Source organism: Grammomys surdaster, unplaced genomic scaffold, assembly GCF_004785775.1.
Source record: "Grammomys surdaster isolate TR1022 unplaced genomic scaffold, NIH_TR_1.0 917, whole genome shotgun sequence".
In the NCBI taxonomy this organism is placed as follows: domain Eukaryota; kingdom Metazoa; phylum Chordata; class Mammalia; order Rodentia; family Muridae; genus Grammomys; species Grammomys surdaster.
In genome coordinates this window covers 66,872-79,995 of record NW_021605336.1, presented here as the reverse complement: position 1 = coordinate 79,995, position 13,124 = coordinate 66,872, and the positions used below count along the sequence as shown (strand labels likewise).

The following is a 13,124-nucleotide window of genomic DNA, read 5'->3' as shown; positions in this document are numbered from 1 at the left end:
AATGCATTTTCTTAACTAGTGATCAATGGGGAAGGACATAGCCCATTGTGGGTGGTATTAGTGCAGAGTTGGTAGTCCTGATTTCTATTAAAAAGTAGACTGCGAAAGCCATATGAAGCAAGCCAGTAAGCAGAACCATCAATGACCTCTGCATTAGCTCCTGTCTCCAGATTCCAGTCCTGCTTGAGATCCTGTCCTGATTTCCTAAAATGATTGATTATGATATGAAAGTGTAAGACAAACTTCTTCTTTGGTCATTTTGTTTCATGACAGCAATAGAAACCTTATGTACATATGTCATTTATAGAAGAAGATCTTATACACTCAGCCTTGTTGAAACTTAGAATCTACTAGATTCTCTGGCTGTCCTTTCTTAGCTAGCCATTGTTACACTAGTTGAACTGCAGTCTGAAATTGGGCCATCTTTGAGTGGACTGTTTCCATGTTGAGACTTTCTTAAGGAAAGGCAACATTTCATTTTTAAATGGCTCTTAGAATTTATACATGATTATAAAATTCTTTACAAAATATTGTTCCAGTTGTGGTAAAAAGACATGTTAGCACTATGATCAACACAGGGTAGTCTGGGTCTTTATTGACAACTAAAATAAAAGATAGATTAACCAGGAAACTTTCAAGTATATTCAGAATAAATTCATAGCAGAGGGCGGCCAGATCAGAGAGTCAAGAATTCACACTAGAAACACATAGGAAGGATACTGCCCTGGACACACAGTAAGTCATCCATTAGCTCTAGAATGCCTGGACTCTGAGTTTAGTTTAGAAACTTGAATTTTCTAATTGGACAGAGAAACAGAAGGCACAACAATGTAACGAATTAATGGAATGAATTTGATTAAATTTTCAATTATATGCCTTTTTAGACTTTTATGTGCAGTCCTGAAAAAGAGAAAATTGTGGACAACCAACAGTGCTTACCTCTAACAGAGGCTGACTTCTCCTTTCACTTGTTTCCCTCTACATTGCTAATACTCTTTCTTGCTAATATTCTGACTTGACCCTTAGTATAAGGGAAAAGTCTATCCAGTCCTGAGCTTTCACTGAATCTAGTCCTGGTGCCCACAAAGAATCACTTCTACACTCAGATTTTCTTTCTGCCTTTTTTCAGGAAGGAGGTCTCAGTGACATATTTGTTTTAAAATATGTCACTCAAACTGTGAACTCTAAACTTTACATTTTGAGATATGATCAGTTTCTTAGAGTTTATAATTTTAAAGATGAACCCCCACCCCACAAAAGACATCAGATAGAGGGACCAGGTACAACAGTAAAATATCAATTATGTCTGCCTCTACATCAGTGCTGACCTGGAATCTGTGTGTATTGAACGCCTCCTGCTGGACATAGGTACCTGAAATGGAGGTTTTTTTTCAAGACTTTTCATTGTGGCTCTTCGACAGTAATATGTGGCTGTGTCCTCAGTTTTCAGGTTATTCATTTGCAGGTAGACCATGCTTTGAGAATCATCTCTGGGGATGGTAAATCTGTCTTTAACTGAGTCAGCATATTATGTTGCGCAATTATGAGTTTTACTTGTTACACCAGCAATCTATTTCAGACCCTTTTCTGGAGCCTGGTGGACACAGGACATGGTATAGTTATTCAAGGTGAATCCAGAGGTTGCACAGGAGCATTTCAATGAACCTTTACATTGCATCAATCCTCCACTAGACTCAACAGCTTCACCTCACAATGCACACCTGCAAATAGAGAGGATCTTGATCAAGAAACTGTCACACATGCCCACTGTCACACTCACCTTTGACTACTCATGCACACACTATTGTTTGTTATCCATGATTACCTTGAATAAAAACAATAACAAAAACCCACTTCAGCCCCAACACCTTGTTCAATGTTTTATTGTAAGTGCTGAACACTGAAAGGGAAGATAGCACTAGAGTCTTCTGCCTGAACTTCAGAGTCAGGGCTGGGTTGGTTTTAATGCGCAGGGGAAGACTTTATTTGCATATGTACTCACTATATCTTAATCTCTACCATGTGAGCCTTATGGACACCAACGGATTCTCCAAATATCAGAGAGAAAATGAAGTAACATTAATGTGCGTTCATTAAAATATTATTCATTATGTGTTTGGAATATTATTTCTACATCCTTAATTTGTATTTGTCATTTTAAAACATTAATTTATTTTTGAAATTTTATGGGCACTTTTGTTTTGCCTATATGTGAAAGTGTCAGATTCCCTGAACCTAGATTGACAGAGAGTTGTAAGCTTTGATGTGGATGCTGGGAATTGAACCTGGGTCATCACAAACACCACTTAGTACTCTAAACAATGAGCCATCTCCCAAGCCCCATTTCTGTGCTTTTTTCACATGCACACTTTACAGATTATATTACCAGGTAGTATACAGTAAATTCATAGAAATTCACAGAATAACAATTACAATTTTATAATTTGAGAAAAATTAATGTAAAGATAATGAATAATGAAATATACATTAAATGAAAGTAATCAAACTTGCCTGGAGACATAGAATGATGGGAGGGGATAAGATGAATAAGGCCTCAAGTTTTATCTCTATTACTGAAAATGTAAAATATATTAAATAAACATTAACACTATCAGGATCATGAAAGAACACCATGTTTTCTTGTCGAGCATCAGCTAGAGATTGTCAGAGACTCAGCAGGTTGGAAACCCCACAGGTTCCCTGCGTGCATTTCAGCATGCTCCCAGACTCCAGGCTCCTGAACTGAGGGCGAAGACTTCCATAGACCCACACCCTTCAGTCATGAAGGAAAACACCTATACTAGCCTCTCCACAGGTAGAGGGCATGAGTACAGGCCACAGAGACTCAAGACAAATCTCCATATTAATGACATACCTAAAGGCCAGAGGGCATAGCCAATTAAGCATTCCTTTTCAGACCCTTCTTCTTGCAAAAGGTATTTAACCTCAGGCCTGCCCTGAGAATATCTGGATGTAGTTTCAACCATTTTCTGCCATGACAATAAACATTTTAAGACCATGGACTATCTCTCTTCTTTGGGGTCTGCCTTGGGAAACCGTGGAGAAGATTTTCAACTACAGAGCCACCATCTAATCTCCTGCCAAGGACCTCTCTAAGCTTCTAGCCATGAAGGCCATCAACCAAGTAAGCGAGCTGAGCCAGCCATGACACAGCCAGGTGAGTTGCCATGACCAAGATTCTCATTCACACGGGACACAGCCGGAGCTTTTCCTCCTCCCCTCGTGATCTCAGACTGCTTTTTCCCACCCCAGGAGCAGAGTCCTGTAGCTTCACACAGCCAGAAGTCCACCTGGCACCTGCATGGAGTAAACATAGTCAAATTCCTGTGCCTCTGTTTCTCTGAGCCACAACCCTAGTCCCTTGGTGGGTGGGGGTCGGTGTGGAGACAGGCATGGGATCCATAATTCAACACAACAGGACCAAAGCATGCTAAAACCCCACATCATAGTAGATAGATTTAAACTGAAAATGGATCCCCAGACAGTTATTAGTTTAACAGGCTGGCAAGCCAAGGACAGGTAAGATTCTTCACAGAACCTTATCAATGTAAGACAGAAATGCATTCCTTTTGCTAATTCATATTCCATGATGGGTAAGGAAGGCTTTCTTATCAAAATGACCTAAAACAGGCTCAGTCTTATTTATGAAATAAAGGTAGAGATGTGAAGAGCTTTTGCAGCTGCTTGGCAGGAATCTGACATTGGACAAGAACAAAGAAATGGCCTTCAGGCAGAAACCTGATATTAGGCTAGAACAAAGAAGTAATTTCAGGCAGGAATCTAAATCTTATGCTAGAACCAAAAAAAAAAAAAAAGTAGGCTTCAGGCATGAAAATGACTTTGGGTAGGACACAGAAGTAGGCTTAGCCATTTTGATCATTCTGATAAGCCCTTAGAAACAGTGATCAAGGGAGTGATCACTGGAGTTTGTTTATAGCCAAATCAATCTTATATACTGTGTCCTATTTTTCCAGCCATAGACCATGTATGAACTCCTATTTTAAACTACATTTACAGAGTCCTCTAAGTTTATAATAAAAAGAGACCTTGAATGAGGTGTCTGGGCACTTCAAAATGATTTTTGCAACATGTAACAGACAACTCTAAAAGTCTTACTAACACTGGAAAGAAATCTTCACAGTACATTGGATAGTCCCATTCAATTCAGGGGCCGAAAGGGAGGGGAAGATTTCCTTGCCTTCTGGTCATTCTTAGTTTTATAGTTGTAGGGGACAGGAGGTGGTTGTATGAAGTCATTGGTATTTCAGACAGTATTTTAAATTCAACATAGTTTTGAAAGATTCTTTTCCAAAGAGATTTCTGTCATAATATATTCACCATGAGATATTAAGCACATAACATTCAACTTTTAGGGGGAAATGCTTTCAAAATTAATGTTCTGACTACAGAGAAATATTACTAAGTAAAATTCTGAGATTCCCACATTCCACAGATGTCTTTGTGCTAGGTAATAGTTAACAATTTATCCAAGGCAAATGCTCTGTAGAACAAGGGTGTTCTTCAGGTATCCCATGTATGACTTTAAGAGATAATACTGTGTTTGTATACAGAAACTAGGAAGGAAGTTAATATGGAATGAAAGACATGTATAATCTCAGTCCCTACCTCAATTAACATGTATATTGAGTTTACTAATGAGTCTGTCAAATGTGATTTAATAATAGATTGACCACCTTACAGGGATTGTACTTTTGTGACTGTTCATTCTGATAGACATCTCTTACATTCTAAGAGACTGGAACTTTTGGTGGATAACACAGCCAGAGTTTACAACACATAATCAGGTCACTTAAAACTATTAGACAAGGTTTTATTTGATCCAGTGTTATGCATGTGAATCTTAATGGTAAAAATCATATTATACATTATTCTAAGCAACTCCATAAAAGCTTCAGTGACTTGGAATCTCGAAATATTTTTTATCACCCTATTTTATCACAGTATTTGCTTTCATATGTTTTATTAAGAAAAGTGTCCATGGATGTGATCACTGGTAGAGACTGAGATTGTCAAGGTATGATGTACCATAATTAACTCAATTATCTTCACTTTATCCATATCTGTAATGTTGAAAAGTTTATTTTTTTATTCTAATTTTGGATATTTTCTTTATTTACATTTCAAATGTTCCCTTTCCTGGTTTGGTTCCCCCAGAAACACCCTATCCCATCCCCCCTCCCCTTCCTTCTATAAGGGTGTTCCCCTATTCACCTACCCACCCATTCCTGCCTCCATGTCCTTGCATTCCCATACACTGGCTCATCTAACCTTCACAGGACCAGGAGCCTCTTAACCCATTAATGAATGACTTAACCCAGGGTACTCTTGTCATAATGTATTCAGCATGAGATCTCTTTCTTATTAACCACATGATATTCATCTTTATGGGGGAATGCTTGCTACAGGAATATGGGAAATTAATCTTCTGAATACAGAGGAATATTACTAAGTAAAATCCTAAGATTACCACATTCTACAGTTGTCTTTGTCGTGGGTAATAGTTACTCATTTATCCAAAGGCAAATTCTGTATAGACCAAGGGTGTTCTACCAGTATCCCATGTGAGAGATGATGCTGTGTTCATGTACAGCAACTAGGAAGGATGTCAATATGGAATGAAATATTTATGTATAATCTCAGACCCTACCTCAATTAACATGTACATATATTGAGTTTATAAATGAGTTCTGTCAAATATAATTTAATAAAAGTTTGACCAACTTACAGGGATTATATTTATGTAACTGTTCATTTTGATACACATATCTTACATTCTAAGAGACTGGGACTTTTGCTAGATAACACAGCCAGAGTTTAAAACACACATTCTGGTCACTTATTAGACAAGTTTTTATTTGATCCAGTGTTACGTATGCAGATTTTAATTATAAAAATCATATTATACATTATTCTAAGCAAGACTGCCCTACCTAAGTATCCATCTCATATACAGTCACCAAACTCAGACATCATTGTGGATGCCATGAAGTGCATGCTGACAGGAGACTGATATACCTGTCTACTGTGAGGCTCTGCCAGAGTCTGACAAATACAGAAGGGATACTTGCATCCAACCACTGGACTGAGAATGGGTTCCCCAATGGGGTCCTCAATGGAGGAGTTAGAGAAAGGACTGAAGGAGCTGGAGGGGTTTAAAATCCCATAGGAAGAACAACAGTATCAAACAACCAGACCCCCCAGAGCTCCCAGGGACTAAACCATCAACCAAGTAGTACATATGGAGGAACCCATGGCTGCAGCCACATATGTAGCAGAGGATGACCTGGTTTGACATCAATAGGAGGAGGGGCCCTTGGTCCTGTAAAGGCTCGATGTCTGAGTATAGGAGAATTCAAGGACAGGGAGGATGGAGTGGGTGGGTAGGTGGATGAGGGACCACCCTCATAGAAGCAGCAGAGGGGAGATGAGATAGAGGGTATCAGAGGGGAAGACTGGAAAACAGGATAATATTTGAAAAGTAAATATAGAAAATATCCAATAAAAACATACTTAATACATTATGAACACACAAAAAATGTTTCAGTGGACTTGGAATCTAGAGATAATTTTTATCAATGTACTATATTATAGTATTTGCTTTTATGTTTTATTAAGCAAGAAATACCAGTGGATTTGATCACTGATGAAGAGCCTGAGAGTGCCAAGGTATGATGTACCATAGTGGACTCAATTAGCCTCACTTTATTCATAGCTGTAATGTTGAAAATTTTACAAAATCCATATAGTGAGGAGGAGGGAGACAAATGAGCATTCAGGATGACCAATTTCATACAAGTCTTTACAATAATCTTCTCTGTCATCTCAATCTCAGGGCAGGTTCCTGCTCTTTTAGGGTTTATAACAGACTCAGGATGTGGTTGAAACATTGTGTATATTGTGCAGTAAATGGCTACAGAGTCCTCAGATATCCGGCTGCTGAGCTCCATGTAGGTTGTCTTAGAGGATTTTTCTGCAGTCAATGTGGCCTTGCACTTGAACTTCCAAGCATAGCATGTACCACCATTTCCAGGATAAATATAAGCAATCCACTCTAGGCTCTTTCTGTGACTCTGCTTCACGTACATATTGTAGTTAATGAATGTATAGCCAAAAGCCTTACAGGACAGGTTCATTGAAGCACCAAGTTTCTTCAGTTCAGCCCCAGACTGTTGTAGCCTGACCTCAGAAAAGACACTTATGAAGAAAAAGGCATTGAAGAATATGAAGAATAGAAGGCATTGTCATCTCAATCACTATCTCTATTTCAAAGTTGGAATTGTTGAGCCCCATAACTGTAGATGCTGCCAATAGAAAAAGGATATAGCTCCATCCCATGGTGAGGATCAGAGTATTCAGTGACTGTGGAGAGGACACTGATTACAGATTGTGTGGAGTGTGGACATCTCTCTACATAAGAACCATACCCTCCTGTAATTTACATACTCAAGAGTAGTGAACTTCTTAGGTAAGGACTTAATCCAATTGGAAAAGGAGGTAGTGTACACTTGTGTAAGATAGCAGGGTTTTAGGGTCCAAGCCCTAATCCTCTCTGAGAAAATGAATCCCATATCCCTTCCCTGACCTCTGCTCAGATGCTGTGGATGTAACATCAGAAATGAAGCTTTCAATATATTTCTGACCAGAGAATTTTGCTCCACTTTGGAAAAGAGTTATCAGATGTTACAAAAGGAGGTTGTAATTATAGGAAATTTCAAATCCTGCTAAAGTGTGAGAGTTTTAAATCTCTTTCCTATACCTGAAAATAATATTTGTTTGTATAGTAAGTTTGTATACAAAAACTTACCAAAATGATGTAAAGGGAACAAAATCATAGAAGTAAATTAAAATTAAATAAAGTAAACAAGAAAATATCAATCTGTGAGGTGTGTAACAATGAATCTTCACTGTGTTTGAGCATGGAAAACTCACAATTCAATCATAGCAGGGACTGCTCAGCTACTATGTCTTTAAGAGAAGAATCAACAGAAGATACAGAGTCCCTTCCACACCAACTTCATCACTCTGATGGGGATTATTGGTTCCCTTGTGACCCCTGTTGTTCATAAGCTCCTCTGCATGTAAGTTTATCATGGCTTAAACAGAAGTTTCTCTGTCTGGCTTCAACAGAAACGTATCTCTGCAACTTCAGTGCTCTCAGAACTTACCTTCAAGGAGAAATGGCTCTTGTTTACCTGGAGATGATAGAGTTGTGCTTATATTGTTATCAGTTATTCTTTCAAAGACATTCTCTCACACTTGGGGTAGTGGGATCCATCTCCATCAGTTCCCACTTGTAAAAGGTGACAACAGGAGAGAAATATGCCTTCACTGCTTTCATCAGGCTTTACCTGGGGCAGAGCCCCTGAAGTCTGAAGGATGACAATAAGTTTTATACTCAGATAAGCCCCCTTCCCCATGTGTCCATGTATGAATTCTAGAACTACTAAGATACAGGAATCACTGGAAAGAGGAGAAAACACTGTGATACTCACAGACCAGTTAACAACTGGATGTGATATATTTCACATCCAGAAGGAAGTAGAACTGAAGTAAATTTGGAATGCAAGTTAACCTGTTTCTCACACTGCATTTGAACCATTTACAGAAATGAGGGATGGAGAACATCTCTTTGACAAGGATCCTCATTGGTTGGAAGATATATATCTTTAGAAAGCTTTATCCCCCTGTCTACTGTTTCAAGTTCAAGATCTTATTCAAGAATAGCACACATGTTAAGTAAAGCTTTTCAGGAGCTGAATGTTTTCACAATGTAGGATGGACTTGAAAGTTGCTCCCTGGAATGAGAAAAGCAATTAGTACTACATAGAAATTTTTGTGTATGTGTGTTTAAATTTCTAAAGTATAGTTATACATAATAACATAAAAATACATGCCACAGAATGTGAGGCTGTTCATGTATGTTATACACTGACTTGAGAATCTCAAATGAGTTGTACCTAATATGGCAGGAGAAAAACAGCTGGAACCAATTGCATGGCTTCTCTTCTATCACTTGACAGAATATCTATGATATCCTGGGGGTAGTTCAACACCCTGAGAGCAACCTCTTATTCTAGAAGAACACTTATCCCTAAAAATCAGGCTGTTGGATTGACACTACTTAGCATTTCAGCTTTGGTTCTAGTTAGAATAATGTCAATACAGCTATACTTCTTAGTTCAGTATGGTGGTATGCTGATGGATATCAGAGATTGCAATGTACAGGAATGTTTGCTTCTTTAGCAGTATAGACTTATATACACATCTTCCTCTCACAACAAAATGTATTTACAAAATTATTGGACTCTCTTAGATTATGGAGAGATGGTTTTAGAGTCTTCTCGTAACTTAAACTCATTATTACAGTATGAGATGACCTGGTGCAATGCCTTTTAAACTGTATACTTTTTACCAGAACACACACACAACTTTTCCAGCATTCTACCATTCAACCTTAGGCCTTCTTCTCTTACTGGAACATGTTTTCATTGATCACAAATATCTGAATCTTCAATAAATGGTACTAGACTAAAGGGATGTCTACATGAAGAAGAATTAAAATAGATTCATATTTATCAGTGTGCACAAAATTCATATCCCAATGGATCAGTCTCAACATAAAACCTGATATACAGAATCTCATAGAAGAGAAAGTGGGAAATACCCATGAACATGTTAATACAGTTCCTGAAAGAGATAAGTTCCTGAAAGAATACCAATGGTTCAGGCTCTATGATCAATAATTGATTAGTGGGACCTCATGAAACTACAAAACTTTTGAAAGACAAAGAACGTTCTCAATAGGACAAATTCATTTGAATAAATGAGGGTTACTGATTTCTTTACTTAATTTTGTATCCAGCCACATTGTTGAGGCTGTTTATCAGCTGTAGGAGTTCACTGGTTGAATTTTTGTGGTCATTCATGTTTACTATCATATCTATCGTCTGCAAATAATGATATTTTGACTTCTTTTCCAATTTATTTTCCCCTTGATCTCCTTTAGTTGTCTTATTGCTCTAGCAAGAACTGCAAGTATCATGTTGTAGTGGGAGGTATTTAGAAAAGAGGCACTTGGCAAGCTCCTGGATTAGCCACCATACAAGTTTTTGCTGCAATGCTCAATAGTCCAGAGCTCCAGAATCTCACCACCCAGCTCTCTAACTTGCCACTGGTGGGTCACTACCACAACATTTCTGTGCTTCAAACCCTCATGGCCTCTGATGGGCACACCACACAAACCCAGGCTTTGCCACCATACCTTTCTCTCTCAAACTTGGTCCAGTCGCTGTGAGAAAAACACTACACAGAGTTTAGGAACAATGTTAACTCAATCTCTGGGTGCAACAACTAAAACATAATCTTGTAAGCCTCAGTAAATCTAATTCTCCTGTGGCCAGGAAGTTCTACCCCTACACCTTTTTTTTAAAAATTGGATATTTTATTTATTTACAATTTTGATGTTATCCCCTTTCCCCATCCCCTCCCCACCCCCATCCCCAGCCAGAAATACCTTATCCAGTCCCCCTTTTGTTACTTCTATGAAGGTGTGCTCCCAACCATTGACCCACTTCCTTCTTCCCACCCTTGAATTCCCCCACACTAGGGCATCCAGCCTTCATGAAACCAAGGACCTCCTCTCCCACCAATACCTGACAAGGCCCTCTTCCACTGCATATACAGCTGGAGCCATGGGTCCCTCCAAGTGTGTTCCCATCTACCACTACATCTTGCTCATGTACTCACCTCTGTCCAAAAGGACCCTCTCTCTCTTTCCTCCTCTTCCTCTCTTCCCCTATCCAGCTTAGAATTCCCTCCTACTCCCCCAGTGATTGACTCCTTTATTCATTAGGGGATTGGTTCACAAGAAGTCAACTTGAATGCATAACTCTTTCCTTGTCCGTAGCCCCTCCCAAAAGAGCAGAAATTAACATCAAAATGCAGGAAGCACAGAGCCATCTACAACACAATGTTGAATATATATAGAGAGTGGGCAGCCTTATTTTAATAGAAATGCTTTAAGTTCCTCTCCATTTAGTTTGGTGTTGGCTATTGGCTTGTTGTATATTGCCTTGATTATCTTTAGGTATGTATCCTGTATCCCTGATTTCTTTGGATACACAGGGTGGCCCCAACCTGGTCAGAGGAGAAGGGGACAGGAGAAGAGGAAAAGATTATTAGAGGATGTGACCAGGAAAAGGCAGTGATCAGAATAAAGTGAATAATTTTAAAAAGTAATAAAATTAAAATTAAGAAATAGAAAAAATAATAAGTTTTTCTAGAAGAAATTACCATATTATAAACACACACACATACAGAGAGAAAGACATACATACATACCATCATAAGTCACACAGACATATACACATAGACACATACAAACAGACAGACACACAGACAGACCAAAATACAGACACACACACACAGATTTAAGCCCAAATATTTTACTTACTTTTCACTACACCTGAGGCATTTTACATATGCCTCATCATCAAATCTTTTTTTAAGTTCTAGCCTCTGGTTATACTTTGAATAATTTAAACAGAGACATAAGATATGAAGTCTGGGAACTTGGGGATATGTGAGATTTACACTATAAAGACGTTATCACAATTCTCTATTAATCTTTTAGAATTATTGTTTTATTTTTATTGAAAATAGATTTTCATGAAATATATTCTGATTACTGATTTCTCTTTTCCAACACCTCCCTGATTTTTACCCACCTTGACTCCTTTCTTTATCTAATTAGAAAACAAACAGAACTTAAAAATAACTTAAAAAAAAAACAAAATAAAGAAAAACCAAACAGAATGGGATAGAACAAAATAAACAATGAGAAGAAAAATCACTAAAACAAAGTACAAGAAATACAGATAGACACAGAGATACACTAGTTCACAAATACTCTGTTGCACAAGGATGAGCTACAGGTACACAATGGTTTATGAGAGTTGATGCTATATTGGATTAGGTCCATGTTCTATAAAAACTAGTGACTATAGAGCTGATTACTGGGACTGGGAAGAAATAAAATGTTAGACCAGAGATTTGCATATGATAAAACAACCTACCCACCCCAATTAGCATGTACATACATTGATTTGATAAATTCTCTTAGATTCTAAGAGAATGGAACTTCTGCTGGAACACACAGCCAGAGTTAATAACACACCTGACTTCACTTAATACTTAAGACAAGGAAAGGTGTTTCTGTTTGCCTTCAGCTTGATGATTTGGATATTACAGGTCAAATTTCTACTATACTTTATTCCTGGCTATTCCAATAAAATCTTCCACCACTCAGCATTTAGATATATTTTTATCATGCATCATTATGGTTTTCCCTTTTTATAGTTTTATCGAAGAAGAAACACGTCAATGGAGGTAGGCACTGATGCAGATATGGACAGGGTACAGTGTACTGTTGGTTTATCCTGAATGAACATCATTTTATTCTAAGATGTCGTTTTACAGAGTTCACAAAGGCACTATAGGACTATGAGGAGGAGGCAGAAAAATGGATGCCCAAAACGATTATTCTTACACAAGTCTTCACATCAATCTTTTCTGTCGTCTTAGTCCCAGGGCAGCTTCCTGCCCCTTCAGGGTTTTTGACACACTCAGGATGTGGTTACAACACTGTGTCTTGTACAGTAATAGGTCGCAGAGTCCTCAGAGGTCAGACTGATGAGCTCCATGTAGGCTGTGCTGGAGGATTTGTCTGTAGTCAATGTGACCTTGCCCTTGAACTTCTCTTTGTATTCAGTATAACCACTTCTAGGATCAATAGATCCGATCCATTCCAGGACCTCCCCAAGCCTCTGCTTCACCCAGTGCATTCGATAGTCAGTGAATGTGTAGCCAGAAGCCTTACAGGACATCTTCAATGAAGCCCCAGGCCTGACCAGCTCAGCTTCAGATTGCTGCAGCTGACCCTGGGAGTGGACACCTGTGGAGAGAAAGGCAGGGTGGATGTTATTGTCACCTCAGTCCCTCTCTCTTCTTCAGATTTGGAAAACTGCAGGCCCCTTACCTGCAGTTACTGACAGGAGGAAGAGAAAGATGCAGCTCTCTTCCAT

At 38.5% G+C, this 13,124-nt stretch overlaps 1 gene segment (V, D, J or C); it reads right to left on the bottom strand.

Annotated features, from left to right (window-relative positions):
- Positions 1-12,665: 12,665 nt before the first annotated feature.
- On the bottom strand, positions 12,666-13,124 carry LOC114634217. The segment is given in 2 exon segments: positions 12,666-12,994; positions 13,079-13,124. Coding segments are annotated over 2 exon segments (375 nt in total).